The sequence below is a fragment of the Hypomesus transpacificus genome, chromosome 2 (assembly GCF_021917145.1).
Source record: "Hypomesus transpacificus isolate Combined female chromosome 2, fHypTra1, whole genome shotgun sequence".
Lineage (NCBI taxonomy): Eukaryota > Metazoa > Chordata > Actinopteri > Osmeriformes > Osmeridae > Hypomesus > Hypomesus transpacificus.
This window is the reverse complement of record NC_061061.1, coordinates 12,298,889-12,320,822: the sequence shown is the minus strand read 5'-3', so window position 1 is coordinate 12,320,822 and position 21,934 is coordinate 12,298,889. Positions and strand designations below refer to the sequence as shown.

Genomic DNA, 21,934 nt, shown 5'->3' with positions numbered 1-21,934 from the left:
GACTTTGTGTTTTTTATTTCATAAATTTCTTTTCATTTTTTCTTCTTCTCATTTTACTTTTCAAATGTGAATGTTCACAGTTAACACCACACAAAATGTGACCTTACCAGATAAAAGAGAGCGCTTCTTTTTTGTCGATATAAAATGACAATACATTTATCAATCTAAATTAAAAGAACGGCATGGAACATGTTATCAAGTCCCTGTGGTAAGTTTTTTTTTCTTTCATTCATTGAAATAATTGTCTTTTTTCGAGAAGCGCAGTGGTTCCCCCCCCTCGACAGACGAGGGCTGAAATGCAAGGACAGCCAAGCTGTGAAACATATCCCATATGAAAGACTGAGAAAAACTAATGCTTCTGATTAATACAAAAAAATAGAGTGAAATAAAATTGGCAGAAAACGTGACCTTATATTACCTCATTTGAAATCCCAACATTACATAGCTTTGATTCAAGTGACGATTTTTAAAAACAAAAATAATAGATTTTGTATCTTGCCTTCCGAGTCACTGAAACAGACTAGACATAGGAAGTGGAGACAGCTATACAGACGCACGCACACAAGCATATACTGTCTTGAATATGCATTTATACACACTCACACGTTCCTAATCTCACTCACACACACACACCTTTGTATTTGTGCCCATACATTCAAACACATTCCACCTATGACCAACCAATGAATTCATGTCGGAGCTCTCATTTGATTTCTATCAAAAAACCTGGAAGCAAAAAAAAAAAAAAAAAGAAGATTTAATCATTTGATTTCATCGCATAACGATTAATTTTCCTTGTTTGCCCCCCCCCCCCCCCCCCACCCCCCCCCCCCCCCCCCCCCCCCCCCCCCCCCCCCCCCCACGGATGCGGAAAAATAAAAACAAAATATAAATTACAATAAACATTAAATTAGATGGTAAAATAGCTACTGAATGATTTGACCACATTGAGCCAGAAATGTTAATGTAAGTTTTTTCCAGTCCCAAACTCAGCGAGGAGTTCAAAAAAAAAAAATCCTTCATGCACTCGATTCAGTGTTTATCTTTTCTCTTGATCTAAGAGGAAAAGAGAAGACGCAGGTAATGGAGTTTGAATCAGTTCAGTTTGTTAGTGGCTATGCCCCATTCTCTTCATCTCTTTCTCTCTTGGTCAGTGCTGGAATATTAGGCTCTTGCAGACTGATGAGTTCTGGGGGGATTTTCTCTGTCCTCACAAACTCAGCTTTATATCAGAAATGATGGGGGGGGGGAAAAAAAAACGAAACAACATTTAAAAACAAAAAATTATTGTAAGCAAAAATAAATAAACTTCTAGTTCTCGCCCACAATACCACTTTGAAATGAAGAAGAAACCACATAAAAAAAAGAAAAAGAAAATGTAAAGGAAAAAAAAGTGAAATGCTTTTGATTGAAAGGAAAAAAATACGTAAAATGTCGATTGTTTTTCTTTAAATATCGAAATGTACACATTTCTTTTTGGACACAAAACTGTTTGTGTTGAAGGGGGGGATTGATTGGGGGTCAGTAGGTAAGACAGGAGAGGGGGACGTGGGGGTTTCCTCAGAGAAGAAATGGGTTGGTGCTGGCTCCTGTCGTTCCCGCGCCCCCCCACCGCCCCCCCGGCCCCCATCACTCCTCCTACTCCAGCGGGGCCCCCCCAAAATCAACTGAGGAGGGAGCAAGCACCTCCGGGCCCCATGAACAGAGCCGGTTCCGGGGGGCCCCCCATGGGCGACAGCCCCCCGTAGGGCATGCCCCAGGCCCATACTGGGGGCGCCCATCCCTACCCCCATGCCCATGGGCCCCATGCCCATGCCCGGAGGCACCATGCCCAGCATGTGGTTAGGTGGCACAGGGCTGGGAGCGGAGGGCACTCAGGCCAGCGAGGAGGGCTGGTGGGGGATATGGAGGCCATGGGGGGCAGCCACGCCAAACGGGGTTGGAGGAGGGGGGAGGCGTTTGGGGAGACTCCCCTGCTGGAGATGGTGCTGCCTGGGGTGACGGCCATGCCTGGAGCTGGAGACGAGCCTATCAGCGGGGGGGGGGACGGGGGACGGCACAGACGGGGGGGGGGGGGGGGGGTGGGGGGTTAGTCTGGGGTGAAAACTCCTCTGAGCTCATCAAATCAGCTGCTTCTCTTTGTGTGCGTGTGCGAGTCTCAGAGACCCAGCGGTGCTCTCACCTGTGGTCTGGAGGAAGGGGTTGTGTGCGGAGGACGAGATGGAGGGCGGGGGGCGGCTGTTTGGGCTTGGGTTTGGAGGACACAAGGGCGTCCAGGTCCACCAGCGCTGCGTTGGGCCCCAGGAACGACTCCGGAGTCTTACGAACAGGAAGAGCAGAGCCCAGAGACGACAGGTCAAAGGGCACCGGAGACCCCCGCGCTGTCGCCACCGGTTACCGAGGAGCCTCGTCGCTCTGGGTCTCCTAGGCGACAGAGGGAGAGGAAGAGGGAAACAGAGGGAGGGGGGAGTAAAAGAGACAGCAGAGCTGCAGCATGGTGTTTTTTCTCCAGCTGTGCACCAGTAACCCCCCCCATACTGCCTAACCAGACCACAGCGTGGGGTATTATCACAGATACCTGAGGGGAGGGTGGGATGTAACAAGAGTGTGGTGAGGATGTCGGGTTTGTGTATGCGTGAATAACTGCATGGGTGTGGATTTGTGAGTGTGTGCTCAGGTCTACTCGTACCTTAGTGTGTGTGTGTGTGTACTGGTGTGTCAGTGGAAATGTACCTGTGCCGTTAGTGTGTTTGGAGAGGCCACTCCAGGGGTCAGAGGTGATTGGGTCAGAGGCAACCCCATCTCCTGCCCAGGGGTCTACGGGCCCCCCCCGAGGAGGAGGTGCTGAGAGGCACGGGGGGGTCCCCAGGGGGTCGGCACTGGGGGGGGGGTCACAGCTAAGGGGGTGGAGACACGCAGGGGAGGGGTGGTAGGGTTAACAACACAACACTGTACAGGTAACCATACAGAAGGAAGGCGAGGAGTTGGGCTGTGTCTCAACAGTCTCAGAGGAGTTGGGGCTGTGTCTCAACAGTCTCAGAGGAGTTGGGCTGTGTCTCAACAGTCTCAGAGGAGTTGGGCTGTGTCTCAACAGTCTCAGAGGAGTTGGGGCTGTGTCTCAACAGACTCAGAGGAGTTGGGCTGTGTCTCAACAGTCTCAGAGGAATTGGGCTGTGTCTCAACAGTCTCAGAGGTGATGGATGCCTTTTGTAGTTTCCTGTCCTCACTTCTTTCACCTACATCTGGTCAAACGTTTCTAATAAGTTGACCCTTACTGACTGACACTGGAGCAGAACCATCCTCTTCTTACCAATGTTAACTCTTATAGATGGGAGTCAGATGTGCTGAGCGGTGAGGGAGTCGGGCTAGTAATCAGAAGGTTGCCGGATCGATTCCCCGCCGTGCCAAATGACATTGTTGTCCTTGGGCAAGACACTTCACCCTACTTGTCTCGGGGGGGTACTTGTCTCCTGTACTTACTGTAAGTCGCTCTGGATAAGAGCGTCTGCAAAATTACTAAATGTAAATTTATAGACAACAACAAAAGGTATTACATATTTCACTTTACTGGAGCTCTCCGTACACATGCATCACAGGCATTGTTGACTTCTAAAAACTCCCCGCCCCGGAACCGCACACACGCAGTTTATACTTAACAATTGTCACAGTCAATGTCTAACCAACGAGCCAACTCAAAGAACCCACATCCCTCCCTCTCAAAGCTGGAACAGCATCCAAAAAATTAAACGCCGTCATTTCAGTTAAGTGACTGGCCAGGCCAAAAGAAGAACCAAGACTTGCCACAAAGTTCATTTCCCTTCCCACTAGATGTTTCCCTGATCTAAACTGAGAGGAGAAAGGGTCACCAACACGCTACTCTAACAGTCTTGTGTTTGCAGCTAGACTGAGTGGGTTAAGGTAAGAGGTCTGGTTCCTCTTGAGACACAGCCACAGCAGACAGGAGGATACACACACACACACACACACACAGGAAGTGGCCTCAGCACTCTGGATGTCATCAGGGTGACGCACACGGGACATGACGACAGCAGATGTCGGACATCGCTCCAGATGGGATGCAGAGGTGATGCAGTCTCATTCATGATATGGAGCGATGATGAGGGGTACAACACAACCAGGAGGACATGGAGAAACAGCAGCAGCAGGGGTCATAGGTCGCATCCGCCCTCACCCAATCACAGACAGGGATGAGGTCCCCCTCCAGCTGTTAACCAGTGAAGGTGGCTGGGGACCTAGGACCTGTGTCTAGGGGGGCCACTCACCTGAGGGTCCCCAGGGGTCCACGTTGTTCACTCTGGCTGAGCTCTCTCCCCAGGGGTCCGGAGGCGGAGCTATCGTGGGCGGGGCCCCCCCGCCCCAGGGGTCGGCGCTGGGGGGCGAGGACGGCGAGGCGGCTCCCCAGGGGTCCGGGGGGGCCCCAGGGGCCCGAGGCTGAGGGGGGGCAGCGACTGTGGGAGGGGGAGAGGGGCCGGCAGAGCCGACGGGGCCAGCGGCAGGGGCCCCCCAGGGGTCTACAGCACTCAGCTCCATAAGTGCACTCTGTCGCAACACACAGTACTGGTTAGACTCAGGAGAGCCCCCGCCCAGCGCTCAGTCACACCTTCCTGAGACGTGGGGGAACAGGTCAAGCTCACAAGGTGACAAGATAGGCTTAGAACACACACACACACACAGCTAAGCTAGGGCACTGAAAGAGCTAGCACGCTTACCATTTACCACCCACTCTCAGCAATACGAAGACAGAGAGGTGTCCTCACGACAAACAAACAAACAAACCGTAGCTACTGTAGCTAAAGCTATGCTGAGAAACTGTGGGGGGGGGGGGGGGGGTTGTTTCCAGGACGATCATCTAAGACCTGACTGTCAATGGTTTACTTCTCGGGCTGGTGATCAATTTAAGCTTTCATTCAGAGGGGAAGCGGAGAAACAGTGCCTTGATGCACTAGTCTTAGGTGTTGGACCACCGCTTTTCATTCACCAATCCCACACACACACACACACACACACACACACACACAGGTGAGAGACACAGCTAGAGCAGGTAACGCCGGGAGAGCGAGAGAGGAACAGAGTGGTACTGTCTATAGAGTGTGTGTAGCCCCCTGGTCGGGGTGCACACACACACGTCGCCACACACACACACCTCTGGTTTCGTCTTCTCCCTCCTGCTCTCCTCGATGGCCATCTGCAGTCTCAGGTCATCTCCCCTGCGTAGCCTCTCCTCCTGCCAACCACACGCACACAGCTGTGATGTCATCAAGCCGCGACGCGCCTACGCCCGCCGGGCGCTGATGTCACAGGTGAGACCCCGGGCAAAGGTCTCGGGTCAGTTAATCAGCCCAAACGATCGAAGTCGTTAAGGGGTAGGAAGGGGAAAGAACTGACCCCCAGACCAGTGTCTGGCAACAACCTTGTGGTATCAGCGCCCGTGGAGAACAGTCTATGGTGGCTTCAGGTCGGATCCCGCCTGCAGCCACACTCTCCTCAATCGGAGCCCCAAAGCGAGCCGGGCATCTCTGCCCCACTCCTGGGAGGGGGTGGGGTGGGGGTGAACAACACTACACTTCCACAACCAAGCGCTCCACACGAGAAGACCGACAGATCAGCCCAAGGAGAGGACCCGGGACAAGGCACTCGTGAAGCGTTCAAACTGGCCCGTTATCTGATCCTGGAACAGCTTTCTGTACCTCCTCGGCTGCAGAGACAGCAGGCTGGCAGAGGGGAGACCAGGTCCAGGACCTGCTAAACTGCACTACAGCCGGACCAGGCCTGATGGCACTGCAGTGGTCACAGACTGAGATGTTGGTGACATCCCTGTGTGACCCTAGCCTGAGCACATACCCTGAGCACATAGCCTGAACACATAGCCTGAACACATAGCCTGAACACATATCTACACTACTGGAGAGTGTTAGCGTGGGCCTGCATGGAAGCCTGGACACCGTCAGATAACAGCCCAGATGTACACCCATCACCTGGAAGCACCACCCAGTTAACACAGTACAGGGGTCCCACAGTCCTGTGAAGTCAAGATGACATGAGAGCAGGAAAGGTGTGTGTGTATGTGTGTGTGTGTGTGCGTAGGTGACGATAGAGGCATGCATCGAGATTAGCAGTAGGATCGGAAGTAGGAAAACAGTCATTACTCGCTTGGAAATTGCTTGATGTTAAATTGAGTCAATTAAGAGAACGTTTGTCATGCACAGTGGAGCCCTGATTGAAACACAAGAGCCCTTTTTTTGTTTGTTTCGTTTTTGGTGTTCTATTCCTCGATACATGTTCCTTAATACACTAAATAATAACATCAAACTCACTCACAAATGTTCCGACTGAATATATGTGACATAGGTGAGAAGCCAGAGGGGTCACATGGGATCTGCTTTGATTGAAAGACGAAACGAGGGTCGGACGGCCGCGCTTTTCCCCCCCCCTAACCTTTTGGTGTATCTCCTTGCTGAGTGAGAGAGCATAGTGAAGCTCTGCGTCCTCCAGGGGGGCCGTGATAGGCTGGTGAGAGGTCGGGGGGGGTCACAGGTGAGTGTATGTGGGGAGGAAACAGGAAGACATTTTTGGACCTGCTTTTGAACACCTGCTGGTGCGGGGGTCACAACCTCTCAGGGGCTCCTGACTTGGCCTGAAGCTGTTTCAGCCCCCTGATAGGCTGTTCTGCGTTACCTGCTCCGCCTCCTCTTTGCTCATGGCCAATGCCAGCTGGAGCTGCAGGTCTTCCTCTCCGGAGCTCTGTGGCCAGGCTTGCTCCGGGTCCGCCCCTCCGGAGTGGGAGCCCAACGACAGGCTGCCCCCCAGACCGGGCGCTGGGGGGGCCGAGGAGGCTGAGCAGGGGACACACACACACACACACAGACACACACACACAGACACACACACATACGGATACACACACACACACACACACAGATATATGGACACGGACACACACATACACGGATACATGGACACAGACACGGATACATGGACACACACACACACACACACTTCAGAAATACAATCTGAGGAGCGATCTATAGACAGAGGCATTCATGGTTACTACATCAAAACGTGTAACCGCCATTAAAATAATAATGTACCAAGCAAATAGCATTTGACAAGGTCATTGAGAACCTAGCCTAGTCTCAAAGTCATGTCCTTCACGGCTTTGCGATTCTTACTGAGCCATCCTGGCTGATGCATGCTGGGTAATGGACGGGCTGGGTCCTGGCTGATGCATGCCGGGTAATGGACAGGCTGGGTCTTACCACTGGTGGTTTGTGCCATCTTCTCTTTGGTTTTGAGCGCGTGGACCCTCTCCTCACGTAATCTCTCCTCATCTTTCAGCAGCGTCACCAGCTGCTTGGCTTTCTCCCGCACATTCACCCCCTGGGACACACACACCACACACACACCACACACACACCACACACACACCACACACACACCACGTTGATTGGATATAATGAATGATAATCTCAGAGGGTTATGTGTCAATTGTAATATAACTATCTAATGCACAAATACAAGTTGACAGCTATCCCATAGTAAATCATCCTGAGTCTCGGTCGTTCCTGTCAGTCAGTCTTTGTATACAGATCCTGATTCCTTGTTTGTTCCTCCTCCATTGTTGCAGCTTTTACAAACCTATAAAAATGTTATTGTTGGCTGTCCACCGCATGTTTGTACAAGAGGTCAGAGAGAGCATTGTAAAAAGCCCTTGAACGTGAGTGTGTGTGTGTCTGTGTCTGTGTGTGTCTGTGTGTGTGTCTGTGTGTGTGTGTGTGTCTGTCTGTCTGTGTGTGTGTGTGTGTGTGTCTGTCTGTGTGTGTGTCTGTGTGTGTGTCTGTGTCTGTCTGTGTGTGTGTCTGTCTGTGTGTCTGTCTGTGTGTGTGTCTGTGTCTGTCTGTGTGTGTGTCTGTGTGTGTGTGTGTCTGTGTCTGTCTGTGTCTGTGTCTGTGTCTGTCTGTGTGTGTGTCTGTCTGTGTCTGTCTGTGTGTGTGTCTGTGTGTGTCTGTCTGTGTGTGTGTCTGTGTGTGTCTGTGTGTGTGTGTCTGTCTGTGTCTGTCTGTGTGTGTCTGTGTGTGTGTGTCTGTGTCTGTCTGTGTGTGTGTCTGTGTGTGTGTGTGTGTCTGTGTGTCTGTGTGTGTGTGTGTGTGTCTGTCTGTGTGTGTGTGTGTGTCTGTGTGTGTGTGTGTGTGTCTGTCTGTCTGTGTGTGTGTGTCTGTCTGTCTGTCTGTCTGTCTGTGTGTGTGTGTGTGTGTGTGTGTGTGTATGTGTGTGTATGTGTGTGTCTGTGTGTGTGTCTGTGTGTGTGTACACAGGAGGCATTCTGCAGCCTTCCTGGGGTGCCAGTACCTGGTCTTTTCCGTCTCTGTCGATGAACTGGAAGTCCTTCAGGGTCTGGACAGCGTAGATGTTCTCTCTGCACTGCTGAGCCACGCGCTCCGAGCCCGTCTTGATCAGGTACTCCATAAGAGTCATAGCCTGGCAGACCACACACACACACACACACACACAGTCAGATAGACAGCGACTGAGTGAGCGACTGAGACAGTGAGGTAGTGAATGACTGAGTGAGTGACTGAGTGATTGAGTGGCTGAGTGGCTGAGTGGCTGAGTGGCTGAGTGGCTGAGTGGCTGAGTGACTGAGTGACTGAGTGAGTGGCTGAGTGACTGAGTGACTGAGTGACTGAGTGAGTGGCTGAGTGACTGAGTGACTGAGTGAGTGGCTGAGTGGCTGAGTGACTGAGTGGCTGAGTGGCTGAGTGGCTGAGTGACTGAGTGAGTGAGTGACTGAGTGGCTGAGTGAGTGGCTGAGTGAGTGACTGAGTGACTGAGTGACTGAGTGACTGAGTGACTGAGTGGCTGAGTGGCTGAGTGACTGAGTGACTGAGTGACTGAGTGACTGAGTGGCTGAGTGGCTGAGTGAGTGACTGAGTGACTGAGTGACTGAGTGAGTGGCTGAGTGACTGAGTGACTGAATGGCGTTCCTTCTTCACCTTGTAAACGTGCCTCCAGTTCTTGCCGTGGTCGTTGAGGCGTTTCCACACCATGCTCATGATCTCAGAGAAGGCCACCACGTTGTAGGTCAAGTCTGCGATCTCCGACATCAGGGAGCTGCTGGGGGCCCCATGGGTCGTTGGAGGTGGCCTCCCTTACCTGGGGGGGAGGGGGAGGAGAGGAGGGAGGGGGAGGAGGGGAGAGAGAGGGGAGGGGGGAGAGATAGGGAGGTAGGAGGGGGGAGAGAGGGGAGGGGGGGAGAGGGAGGAGAGGAGGGAGGGGAGGAGGGGGGAGAGAGGGGGAGGGGGGAGAGATGGGAGGGGGGGGAGGTAGGAGGGGGGGGAGGAGGGGGAGAGAGGGGAGGGGGGAGAGAGGGGAGGTAGGAGGGGGGAGAGAGGGGGGGAGGGGGGAGAGAGGGGAGGTAGGAGGGGGGGGGAGAGATGGGGAGGGGGGGAGAGAGCTGTATGAGGAGTGATGCTAATAAAACACATGGACAGGTCCAGACAAGAATTCACTAACCCAGATTAATAGTAATGTGTGTGTGAGTGTGTGTAGGAAGTGGTGAGGGAGGGGGGGGCTGGTACTGGCCACACAAGGCTGTCTGTACTGTGCTGTGCTTTGCTGTGCTGTGCTTGGCACAGGCCAACAGTGATTAAGAGGAGGGGAAGTTGTAGAGAGAGGAGGGAAAACGGCGCAGGATGAAAACATGACAGGAGGAGAGTGGGCAGAGCAACCTTGATCTCAGCCTCCGAGTAGTTATGGACGATATTCTTCACTTGTCGCCGTAGCGATGAGGTCGACATGGCAACCGTCTGGCTGTCGGGTTCCACAGGAATCTGACCCACCCACATGGAGATAAAGAAGGGTTGTAAAACAGTTAATACAATACAAAACAAATAGCAGCCAGGGCAAAGGGTACAGTTAGTTAGCAGAGAGAAAGAGCGAGAGAGAGACAGAGAGACACAGACTGAATACAGAGAGGGTAGGGCAGATAGCAAGAAGGAAAGAGAGAGAGACAGAGGACAGGACAAAACGCTTACGAGGACTAGTCAGTGGGATTGACTGAGAGGGGAGAGCAGGAAGCCAATCTCAGTGTGAGAGTGCCAAGCTCTCCTTTATGTCAACATAAGCAGAAGGGGTTAGTGTGTCATACACACCTGTTACTGAAATGGTGCAGGCTCTGGGAGTCAGTCTCTCCCTTCACACACACTCTCTCTCTCTCCCTCACTCTCTCACTCTCTCACTCTCTCACTCTCTCACTCTCTCTCAGGTTCCCCTTGGTTACGGAGTGCTCTGTCTCAGCCTGTTCGCCTGTCGGCACGGCGACATCGGGTCCCAGAACCGCAGATTTGGAGCCAATAGAAACTGTCAAGGATCAAGGCAGCCAATAGAAACTGTCAAGGATCAAGGCAAACAGGACGACACAAGCGTCAGGATCTTCAGACACTCTACACATCCCACCAGCTCTCGTTCTGTCCTACCGATAGGCCTGGACCGAAGATGGCTTGTGATTGGACAGGTGAAAGCAGACTGTCACATCTTTGACACGCGCCAAAGGCCTTTTACAACTGGATTTCATTATTCACCCGCAAAAACTGACTAATTTAGCTCATGGAACCCACTTTGCATGTTCTGTAGAATCAGGACTACCGTACTATGCCGACAGCAGACACAGAGCATCAAACACTGCTCTACAATGCAGCTGTCATGACTACAGTGTGATCAGTGAGTCTGTAGAATGAGACTAGCTGTAAATGTGTGATTAGGTCAGGAGAGGATGTCTGTCAAGTCAATGCTTTGGCCAACTACAGTGTTGTTATCAAACTGCTCAAACCAATAGAAAGTGGTTAGGGTTAGGCCACATCGAGATGATTTACATGATATGAAATTTCCTCTTCATCGGACCATGTGACAAACAAACGTGAACAGCTTCAGGCTACTGTCAGACTAGGTTGCATAACCAGCAAGGAGATAACAATTCCAAAAGTCAGTTTAAGAAATTCAGAGGAATATGTACCAAAGTTCAAACAGGCTATTCACGACAGTAGAGTATGTATTGTGTGCATGCTTATAGGCCAAAAAAACACAATCTCTAAAAGCCTCCAAACAGACTTCGCTGTTAAAGTTAACTGGTCAAACTCAGTTTAGTTACCATCAAGGACAGCAGCTTATTCCAAGTTAAACCAAGGTTCGTTTCAGTACTAGATTTGCTGTAAATTACTTGACATAATAGTTGTTTTAAATCAACAGGTAGGTCACCCAGTGTAGGATGAATGTGTTGCAGCTGTAGCTTGCCTTGATATGGGAAGAGGGAAGTAAAATAAGTGAACAACGCAAACTTACAGTTACAACGTCAGATGGTATCTTACTTTAAAAATATTGCTACTTATCCAATAAGTATGCTAGATAGGCACATTGTTAGCTCAGAAGCTAGCTAACCAAAAGGTAAATAATCAAGCACAAACCGAATAGCCCTCCAGGAGCTAGGCTAGCTAACTTGTCTATGTTGCTAAATAACTACCGTTAGCCAGCTCGACAAGTTAAGAGAAGGGTAAAACATGAATGAGTTAATTACCAAGCTATGGAACGTTTAAAAAAAAACAACGAATCGGACAAGGGCGGTGTAACAGTCGTGGCAATGTCGCTGTCTTTGGCCTCGACGTTCAATCTCACTCAGTCCTAGCAGTTACACACCCTCCTCTGCAAGTCAGACCCCCACCCACAAGCTATTTACAAGCATCCCCCAGAACTGTCATAGCTAGCTTGCGAGTTCTCTATCTTAGCAGTTACAAGTTGCTATTCCTTGTGTGCTCAAGGTGGCACACAAGGAAATCCCCATGGCAATAATTGGGATGTGACTAGCCAACTAGCCAGCTTTAAAAAAGAATAAGACATAAATATGAAAGTGTTAGCCTCCACCTAACAACAGCTCTGCAAGCTAGGAACTGCTGTAGCCTAGTAATGCTAGCTAACAGAACCTTCACCGAAACGCTACTCACCGTATTTCACTGTCTTCTCAATGACGATCACATTCGCCTTGTTCACGGGTTGTTAAAGGGTAAGTGAAGTAAAGCAAAGCGGGGTGAAAGCGGGCAGCTTGAATATTTTCCGGCCACGATATTGAATCACTATTTACTTAGCTGTCTGACTAACTAGCTAGACTAGCACTAGCAAAATAAGTGGACGATAGAATCACACGTCCATACGTTGACAAGCCCTGTTGCTAGCAAGCTAGCCTACCTAGCTAGCTATTCCAAACTGGCATACGGGTGGCATTTGTGATCAGCTTGACTGACACCCCTTCCCTACGACACGTTGATGGATATGGAATGACTACTGTTTAAATACAAACTATAATGTTTCATACATTTTGAGAACAAACCACAATAAACAGCTAAAACAAGTCTATACTGACCCTGATGTAGCTTGAAATGTACAAGGAGATGGCGGATATTCCGGTTCCGTTCCCGAATGCTGGACAGACCGCACCCCCTTGCACGCGCCCATCATTGAATATGTATGATTTGGGCGAGGCTGCTTTCAAGATACTTTGAAAAGTTTGCACATATTCTTTAAACATGTTTTTTATTGTTTTTATTTTTAAAGTCTCAGTTATGTGTATGCTATTTGTATATGAATATCCATAAATAATAGATAACTACTAGTGTAAACACTCAATTGTTAAATATAATACACTAGCTACAGTCTGCTCTCTGAACCTGGCCTTATGTCTTCCAGTAGCAACCATTAGTACACGCTGTAGGTCTACTCAAGTTCTAATTCAGGGAGTCAGTGTGCATATTCACAGAACAACTCTGCCTTTTAATTTTAACGTTGTGCCAACTTCTAAATTTAGCCACAAAACCAGTAGCATGTTGGGGATAGATTAAATGGTACCACATAAATCATAGTTTTATGATCGTAGCCATTCCTCTCATCCACATTTTCAGCATTCTAAAAGGCTTGTTCGGTGCCTTAGATAATTTTATCTGCTGGTATGAATAGTTATCATAAACACCTCCTGCGTTTTTCCTGGAATGACTTTCATCTGTCCATCACCAGCAAGCTTTTCAAGTGGGTATTCAGCGCTCTCTGTTTGACACCCAGCTGGGCAGTGCTCTACCAAATGTCGGTCTGCCTTATTGAAACAACGACTGAATTAATCCAAGTATCAAGTAGTAGCATATAGTGAGTTGTCTTGACAACTTTTTACTTACACTCACAATTTTTACACACATATCTGTTATTATATATAACGTTTTGGAAGGTTGAAAAAGTATAAAAGTGTTTTTTACAAGTAAATAAAAAACATTGGAACGGTTTAATTCTTTTCCAAAAGGCTTTCAAAAAAAAGTTTAGAAAGGTTCAAAAATATTTTCGAAAAAGTGTAAATCATATTAGATTGGAGAGATAGGAGAGTTTTTAGCCTCTGAGTGGAACATTGTCTTTTGTTGCATGTACTGGCCACAAGGAGGCGATCTCGTACAGGCTGTTTGCGCAGTGGAGACGCATGGCACAGACCCGTGAGGAACCTGAAATACTACATGGTAAGTTCTACAGATCAGAGGCAAACCAGCTGGTATACATGTGTGTTACAATCCCATCCTCTTCATCATATTCATCCTTTAATCTTCCGCTTTCAGTCTGTCTCCCCAGGAGAGTAGAAGTTTTGCAAAGCATGAAATCCACCAAGAATAACTCAATGACAGGAAAGGTTTACGTAACACCCAGCGCTGTCAGTAAAAGTATTCAATGGCAAAAGAGACTGCACACAGAGGTAATATTGAATGTCAGAAAGGTGGATTACGTAAATCACCTGCATCTGTCAGCAATGCTGTATTTCGCATGTCAAGTGTGTACTAGTGTTGTGTGTGTGTGTGTGGGTGTGGGTGTGTGTGTGTGTGTGTGTGTGTGTGTGTGTGTGTGTGTGTGTGTGGGTGCGTGAGCATGAACTTTGGTGCACGTTCACAAATAGCGTTTGAAGGAAAGCAAAGCAGACCAGGATGTCCACTCAGGGAAAGTGTTGAGTGTTCCCCATTAGAGGTAGAGTCGGGGAGCAGGTTGTCACAGCAGGGGCGCGGGGCGCTCTGTTACCCCGGCTAGCACACATACAAACAGGAGCTCTCTACAGCCCCAAGGAACCAGCAGCTGTAGTAACCACAGTGTGTTTGTGTCTAGTCGTGATAGCAGCATGTGTTGGTGTTGCATAACTGCAACAGAGAGAGAGAAAGATGGGTTGGGGGGGGTAGTGTGAGAGAGAGAGAGAGAGAGATGGGTTGGGGGGGTAGTGTGAGAGAGGGAGAGAGATGAGTTGGGGGGTAGAGTGTGAGAGTGAGAGAAGAGAGATGGTTTGGGGGGGTGGAGTGTGAGAGAGAGAGAGAGAGAGAGAGAGAGAGAGAGAGAGAGGGAGAGAGAGAGAGAGAGAGAGCGAGAGAGAGAGAGAGAGAGAGAGAGAGAGAGAGAGATGGTTTGGGGGGGTAGAGTGTGTGAGAGGGAGAGAGAGAGAGAGAGAGAGAGAGAGAGAGAGAGAGAGAGAGATGGTTTGGGGGGGTAGAGTGTGTGAGAGGGAGAGAGAGAGAGAGAGAGAGAGAGAGAGAGAGAGAGAGAGAGAGAGAGAGAGAGGATAGGAGCAGTAGTAGTAGGCTGTATCAGGAGGAATCTAACTAAGGAGACAGAAAGAGGAGGAGGGTGTCAAGGGAGAGAGATGGTGAAAAGGTCCTCTGCTCCGGCTGCGCTGAATGGAAAACAGAGCTGGCATATAGACAAGACCAACATAGTTGTGTGTTTTTTTAATGCACGGTTTCAGCTGTTAACTTTGTCACTCAAGCACGATTGGACATAATACAGACTGAGTTCAGGGTAGGGGTGAGAGAGAGAGGGAGAGTGCGAGAGGATAAGAGGAGAGGGTGAAACGGTTTGGGGAGGGGTGGAGAGCGAAAGCCAGAAAAAAGGTATTTTAAGGGCATATGAAATATACGTGATTTAAAAGAATTGATACAAATTGTAAACAAATACTGAAAAAATATAAATGATATAAAGTGCGTAAAATGTTTCTTCATTTCACAGCTAGACAGGCAAAACAGCTTAATAATACAGGTTTTTAAGTACAAGAATTGAAGCTCCCTTTACAGGGAAAGAGAGGGGGGGGGGGGGAGGGGGTGAGGGGGGCCTTGTGTTAATAAGTGAAGATCACTCCATCACAAAGACAGGCAACCACAGTTTTTCAGCCTCTGAAATTCCACTCCATACAGTGGTTAGTGGACCAGTTCGTTTGTTAATTTAAAGCATCCAAAATCCTCCTGCCTGTTGATTAGATGTGGAATCTTGATCTGTGAGAGGAATTCAATGACTAAGACTTAGTGAGAGGGCGAGATAGATGGAGCCTGCGGTGAGGAGGGGTGGGTGTGTGAAGATCGCTGGGGGATTAGAGAAAAGAAGAAGGGAGGGAAAGAGGGGGAAAGAGAGCGAGAGAGTGGGAGAGAAGGAAGACAGGCTGGGGTAGGTTATTGCAGACAGACTGACTGACAGACGGGACACATTGGGACATTAACACGGCTGTGGAGGGGTGGGAGGGAGGGAGACATGTGTGTGTGTGTGGGAATGGGGTTAAATACCTTACAGTTGGTACATGCATAGTTGCTGTCTAAACAAGAGAGGTAGAGCGACAGAGAGAGACCCAGAGAGAGAGAGAGAGAGAGAGAGACCCATAGATTCAGAGAGAGAGAGAGAGAGAGAGAGAGAGAGAGAGAGAGAGAGAGAGAGAGAGGGAGGGAATGCTGAGGAGGGGGTCCAGTTGAAAGAGCAACACAGTCATTACTGAGGTCCCTGAGGGGCCGGAGAACAGATATATCTCAGTGTGTGTGTGTGTATAAAACGAAGGCACCGCTGCTTGTATCTAACAGACTGAGGACCAGACAGGGCGCTTCAGCTACGAGATCACAACAGATAAAGAAGAACGACAAGTCTGCAATAAGTTGTTGTGACAGAATAGCTGTGAACAGTAGCAGGGGTTGAGGGGATTCGAGTGTGAGAAATCTATCTGTCAGATGCTGACAGGATCCAAACAGTGAAAAGAGACAAAACTCAAGTGTGAGAGCTCTAAGATGACAGTAAGTACAATGTTTACATTCATGTTATAGTATTATAACATTAATTAACTCATAATGTTGATTCACATTGTTTATTATTCAAAATGGACCATTAGAATTACTTACTTTTGTAATTCAGCACATCAGATGTTTTCAAAGGGCCATTAGTTACTGAATGACAAAACAAGTTGACACTGGTAAACATTTCACCACACAGGCACAAAATGCAGACATTATGTTTAATCAGAAATGCATCATGATGACCGTACAGCATGTTTGATATCATCAAATGTCAAAGTGTTCTGTGACCAGCACTGGTTGCTGACGTTGTCATGTTGACATTAACTGTGGCGCCACTAGTTTATACGGGCTAGTTCTCCAGAGGATGCCAAGACGTGCCAGGGCGCCAGTCCAAGAAAGTAGCACGATCAGAGGCTTTTCAGCTTCCAGTGTTTACCTTTGTTCCGGGTTTACATCTTTACTCAGTAATCTATGTTTCCCATGCCTTTAAACCTGCTAGTAGCGTCAGGCCTCTATTGGAGCTCCTTACAGAATCAGATGACCTTTGATCGATCCCAGATAGCACTTACCCACTCTGAGATCCTGTGACGAATAAGGTCTCAGATAATAATCACCTCTGTTTAGAAGAACGCTTCGAATGTCAGGTGGGGCAAATGTTTAACACCTGCTCGTGCTCGGGTGTTCAACCATGGAGCCTCACGACCACTGGGTCACAATACATGGGGATCAAGTGGTTGATTTCAATTTAGTCCACAGTGAAGGTAGAGGACTGAATTTTTCTGTCAATTTATGACACACAAAAGGTTACTACTTGTTGAGCTTGACCCATTACATTAGTTTATTTATATTAAATTGCATCCCATAATAATGGGAAGGACTGTGTTCGCAAAGAGGAGCGAAGAGTAGAGCCTTTAAGGCGTCTGCACACAAGAGTTTGCTAAGACATAAAGTTTTGATCTTGAAATTGTCAACTGAAAATGCAAAATGACGATTTGAACAAACTAAATTGAACGTCGAACGACACATCTAAAGTTTCAGCCGTAGTTTCTTCTGACACCCCACAATATCAGTCTACCACAATTCGTTTTTTCCAGTGGCTTAACTGTAACCATGAATAAACCCCGCTGATTAACCCATGGATGCCTACAATCTTCTCTTATGTAAGAAATGTATATATGCAGAAGGGCAAGGGTATAAATACACCGTCATGTTAGAGCGGCTTCATTGTGTTACCGTGTGTCTGGTGTGTTCACACCCCTCCTCTGGTGTCAAATGAGCTGATCCAGTTCTAATGACGTTAGCCCATCTCTACAGGCCACGGTCACATCAACATATGGAACACACAACAGAAACCTAGAAAGACAATAACGTGCGATGATATGCGCAAACAACATCAATGACAATTCAGAGGTGAATCGCAACCTAACCGCCCTCGAATGAAAGAAAAAGAATCTTCGAGATGATTAAAGATGACGTTGTGTGCTGTCGTTGTGCTGCTGTGTGTTTCTCCAGAAGCAGGCTGCTGCACAGGAACTGGACGAACTGTGTTTCCTCTCAGCCCAGGCCATGTGCACCCTGGAAACATCGGACCACTTCACCATGGTCAAGCTCCTCGGGGAAGGCTCCTACGGCAAGGTCATGCTGGCCGTCCACAAAAAGAGAGGTCAGTGAAGTTGTTGCTCAGGGGTCAACGGGTCAGGGATCAAAGTGGCACTGCAGCGCTTGTAAATCACACTCACTCAGGAAGAACAATGTAAGCGCCGAAATGTTTGCAATAGTGTTTCTCTGCATCCAAACTGTGTGTGTATGGGGTCAGAAATGCAACTTCTCTGGTTACTGACTGGAAGTTGCCTCTCGGTTTCACAAGCAGTCTGTTTTGCAGCGATGGACATCTAAGGTTATCGTTGTGTAGGATCCACTTAAGCTTTCACAGCAGTGCTGCTGTAATCAAGTGCTTCGCTATACATGCTCGGGGGTTGAGTTTCTGCTAGACAGGGGTACCTAGGATCCCCAGGGACACAAAGTGTGAAGCAGCTGTCTCCAGAGGGGAGGTGGAACGTGTTCACAGAGCCAGTGACACATTTCAGCTGTGATCCTGTCGTTATTTGGTAGAATGGATCTCCCAGAACTTACGTTGACCCCCCCCCCTCCTCTTCTCTCCACCAGGAACTCCCATGGCTCTGAAGTTCTTCCCACGCCGCTCCACCTCCCTCTTCTCCTTCCTGCGTGAATACAACCTCTCCCTCTCCTTCTGCACTCACCCCTCGCTCACCAGGGCTCTGGGGATCTTCTTCTCCACCCCCTCCGACTACGTGTTCGCTCAGCAGGCCGGTCTCTATGGCGACCTCTACAGCGTCATCGTGTCGGAGGTGAGTGGCGAGTTGGCGGTTGACGGCCGGAGGGCCTGGCTTTGGTGTGCGTGAGAGCCGTGTGTCACGGGGCGAGCGACGTCACGGAGCGAGCGGCGCCTGGGCATCGTTAGCTGGCACCTGCATCGCCGCGTTCTGTTGAGACAGGCTGTCCTGCTAAAGCTGCTGTCGGTCAGCAAAAATATGCAAACTGATAAAGACTAGGACCTTCCACTAACCCCCCCACCCCCCCCACCCACACACACCTCCTCAGCTGAGTACACCAAAGCCCCCCCCAGGCCAGGCACTCCTGTGTCCGTGTCTATCCGTGACGTGCTGGGCTCTGATGAAGATGTCAACCCTCTCCCTGCTATCATGGCCTGAGAGAGAAATACGTGTTGTGTAGTAGGAGTTTCCAAATCCCCAAATGGAAACACTCTTATCAGCTGGGATGAAATAGTAGAAGAGAGTAGAACATTCACAATCGTTCTTTCTCGCTCTTTAACCCCTATCCCTATCTCTCTCTCTCTCTCTGTGCAGGTGGGTGTGGAGGAGGAGGTGGTGCAGAGAGTTATGGCTCAGCTCAGTGGTGCCGTGTCTCACCTCAACTCCCTGGGCTTCGTGCACCGCGACATCAAGCCCGAAAACATCTTCTTGTGCGACCATTCCTGCCGCTGGGTCAAACTGGGCGACTTCGGTCTGGCCAGGCCCAGGGGCTCCACCGTGCGGGCCGTTTGGTACGAGTCCCCCTTCTGTACCCCCGAGGTGGAGCCGGCCAAGGAGCTGGAGAAGGAGGGCGAGGAGGGTGGAGAGGAGCCGGAGGATATTTGGATCACGGTGGAGCCCAGTATGGACAGCTGGGCCCTGGGAGTGCTGGTGTTCTGCCTGCTCACCGGCTGCTTCCCCTGGGAGGAAAGCACCCGCGACGACCCCGCCTACCGGAGGTACAAGCGATGGTTCGACCGCGAGGCTATGAGGGAGGAGAGGAGGGGGGGTAGGGGACTGCAGGGTGGGGAGGACGATGGGCTGAGGGACGACATCATGAGCATTGAGGACATGTGCTTGGAGGACGACCACGTGGCCCCACAGTTCCGGGGCTTCAGCCCACTCGTGATGTCTCTGTTCAGGGAGCTGCTCCACCCGGAGCCCAGGCTTCGTGGGGGCCCGGAGGAGATCCTTAGCTATCTGGGTGGGCCGTGGCTCAAAGAGACAGAGCGAGAGCAGAAGAGGAAAGCAGAGGAGGCCGAGATGGAGGCAGGGAAAATAAGAGGCGGGGGTGTGGAGGAAGAAAGGGTGAGGGAGGGACGAGGTGAGAGATGAAAGGTGTTATATGGAACTAGAAAATCATTCAAAAGGGTGCATATTTTCCATGTTTATGATGTAAAGAAATGGATACTTTCTTAATTCAGGATGATTTATATATGATGTGCATGGTGCATTAAAAGAACACATACTGTATATTCTGGACACACATTAATCATGTGTCTATTTAATAATGAAAGACATTACTAATGGAATTTCTTAGCTTTTTATTATGGTGTAATTTTGTCAAATGTTGTTTTGTACTGTATGAATATCTTGTAAATAGTTTAATGACGATAGCACTTCAACTCCAGTAAACTTTAAAAAAATGTTTTTTAAATGTATGTTTTGGTTTGCAAATTTTGTGGGTGTGTGTGCGTGCGTACATGCAAAAAGTTGAATGAGAAAAAAGTGATATGATAATTTGTTCCTCTCCTTAGCTACAAGCTGTCATTGCAAAAACTGTGACTTTTTTGTTGTACAGATACAATAATAAACCAGTTTGTATTTCTCTTAAAATACTCATAAGTTGATGATCCCAAAACAAACACCACAACCCCCATCTACAATTGCTCCTATGCAGAGTGCACACATACATTCACACCTTGTCACACAAGGCACACACTGTCTCCCTCTCTCTCTCTCCCTCTCTCTCTCTCTCTCTCTCTCTCTCTCTCTCTCTCTCTCTCTCTCTCTCTCTCTCTCTCTCCCTCCATCTCGCTGCCAAACATACACAGACATAGAAAATCACAGTGTCTCTCAGTTACAAAGTCCTTTTGTGACTGTTCTTTACCCCAGTCTCATATTTGACCTTCAGTAGAAGGGTTTGGGACCCCTAGTGGTAGCAAATGAAAGTAACACGGTAGTGGTGAATGGTTGTCAGAATTCATAACAAACAACGCACCCACCCCTACACAATAAGAGTCTCAGGAACATGAAACTGACTCCTACCCAACAGCTCGACAGGACCAAGACTACCTGGAGGTGACCTGAGTCTCCAAACTCAAAACTAAACAAGACGCAAAACTAAATGTGAAAACGTCAACATGAATTTGTTTTTTGAAGTCAGTTGAACTAGGACAGTGCACATCCCTGGTTAGGGTTGGGGTTAGGGTGGGGTAGTAACCGGGAGTAGCCGGTGGTTATTAGACAGTCTTAGTAGCCCCTCCCTCGGTGTGTCGGTGCTAACCCCCTGCTAAGGGCCACTCCAGATGGCTTTATAAATAGACCCCAGGCCCATCTATTTACACACCCCGCACATCATCACCTCTTCCTGGCCCAGCTTTGCCACCCTGATTCCCCCTTCTTTCCCTCCTTCTCTCTCCAGCTCTGTATCTCTCCCAAACCTCTCCAGCTCTGTATCTCTCCCAAACCTTCAAAGTCAGGCCTGCTTGGTGCCTCCGTTGCCAGCTCAGCACAATCTGTCTGAACACCTCAACCTCTCTGTTCTTGTCTTACTCTCCCTCTCTTTCTCTCCCTTTCATTTTCTCTCTCTATCTCTCTCTCTATATATACATCATATATTTGTTGTTGCTTGTTTCCTTGACGACCTCCCATCAGTCGCGCCCTCTATCTGACCCGCTTCCCCCCCACCCCCTCCGGCGCTGTGGTCCCCTCAGGTCACTGCTTACGCAGGTTAGCGACAGCCGGTCTGGTCTGGAGCTGTTTGTTGTCTGTGTGTCGGGGTGTGTGTGTGTGGCTGAATGTATGTGGGCACCTTCCTGCCAAAGTAAATTCTGTGTCTGTGCAAACTTTCTTGGCGAATAAATCCCATTCTGATTCTGATTCTGATTCATGTGGATGTGCCGTATGTTCTGTGTGTGCTGTAACACTGTTACTTACCCCCATGATCCCCTATCCCCCCTGGAAACTCCACCACTCAACCACTCCACCACTCCACCACCCCTCCACCCCTCCACCCCTCCACCCCTCCACCCCTTCACCCCTCCATCCTAACAACTGTCGTCTTGATCCATGTTTACTTATTGTTGTTTGGGGGTTTCGCTATTCCCGGTAGTAGGGGAACGGGGGCTCATGTGACAGTCTGGAGTGTGGGGGGGGGGCTGCACAGGGGCGCTCGGTGCTGTGGCCTGTGGGGGGGGGGGCTGCACAGGGGCGCTCGGTGCTGTGGCCTGTGGGGGGGGGGGCTTGCACAGGGGCGCT

General features: G+C 49.3%; 2 protein-coding genes across 2 annotated transcripts; one reads left to right on the top strand and one right to left on the bottom strand.

Moving 5' to 3' along the window:
* Positions 1–849: 849 nt before the first annotated feature.
* On the bottom strand, positions 850–12,492 carry epn1a (epsin 1a). Its single transcript, XM_047042116.1, is given in 19 exon segments — positions 850–1,602; positions 1,604–1,756; positions 1,758–1,895; positions 1,898–2,028; positions 2,183–2,234; positions 2,236–2,376; positions 2,378–2,424; positions 2,734–2,897; positions 4,280–4,560; positions 5,165–5,245; positions 6,457–6,528; positions 6,697–6,854; positions 7,278–7,398; positions 8,368–8,496; positions 9,012–9,137; positions 9,139–9,171; positions 9,747–9,848; positions 10,170–10,377; positions 12,012–12,492. Coding segments are annotated over 17 exon segments (1,938 nt in total). The 5' UTR covers positions 9,816–9,848; positions 10,170–10,377; positions 12,012–12,492; the 3' UTR covers positions 850–1,560.
* A 3,141-nt stretch (positions 12,493–15,633) lies between these two features.
* sbk3 (SH3 domain binding kinase family, member 3) lies at positions 15,634–20,290 on the top strand. The gene is made up of 4 exons (XM_047041915.1): positions 15,634–16,121; positions 17,634–17,784; positions 18,288–18,490; positions 19,010–20,290. The coding sequence occupies exons 1-4, from the start codon at positions 16,116–16,118 to the stop codon at positions 19,787–19,789; spliced, it is 1,140 nt and encodes a 379-aa protein (XP_046897871.1). The 5' UTR covers positions 15,634–16,115; the 3' UTR covers positions 19,790–20,290.
* Positions 20,291–21,934: the final 1,644 nt, after the last annotated feature.

What these genes read in the sequence shown, in the direction of transcription:
- sbk3 (XM_047041915.1), top strand. An exon ending in GGCCGTCCACAAAAAGAGAG is followed by an intron (nt 17,785 to 18,287) that starts GTCAGTGAAGTT and finishes TCTCTCCACCAG; the next exon opens with GAACTCCCATGGCTCTGAAG. An exon ending in ACAGCGTCATCGTGTCGGAG is followed by an intron (nt 18,491 to 19,009) that starts GTGAGTGGCGAG and finishes CTCTCTGTGCAG; the next exon opens with GTGGGTGTGGAGGAGGAGGT.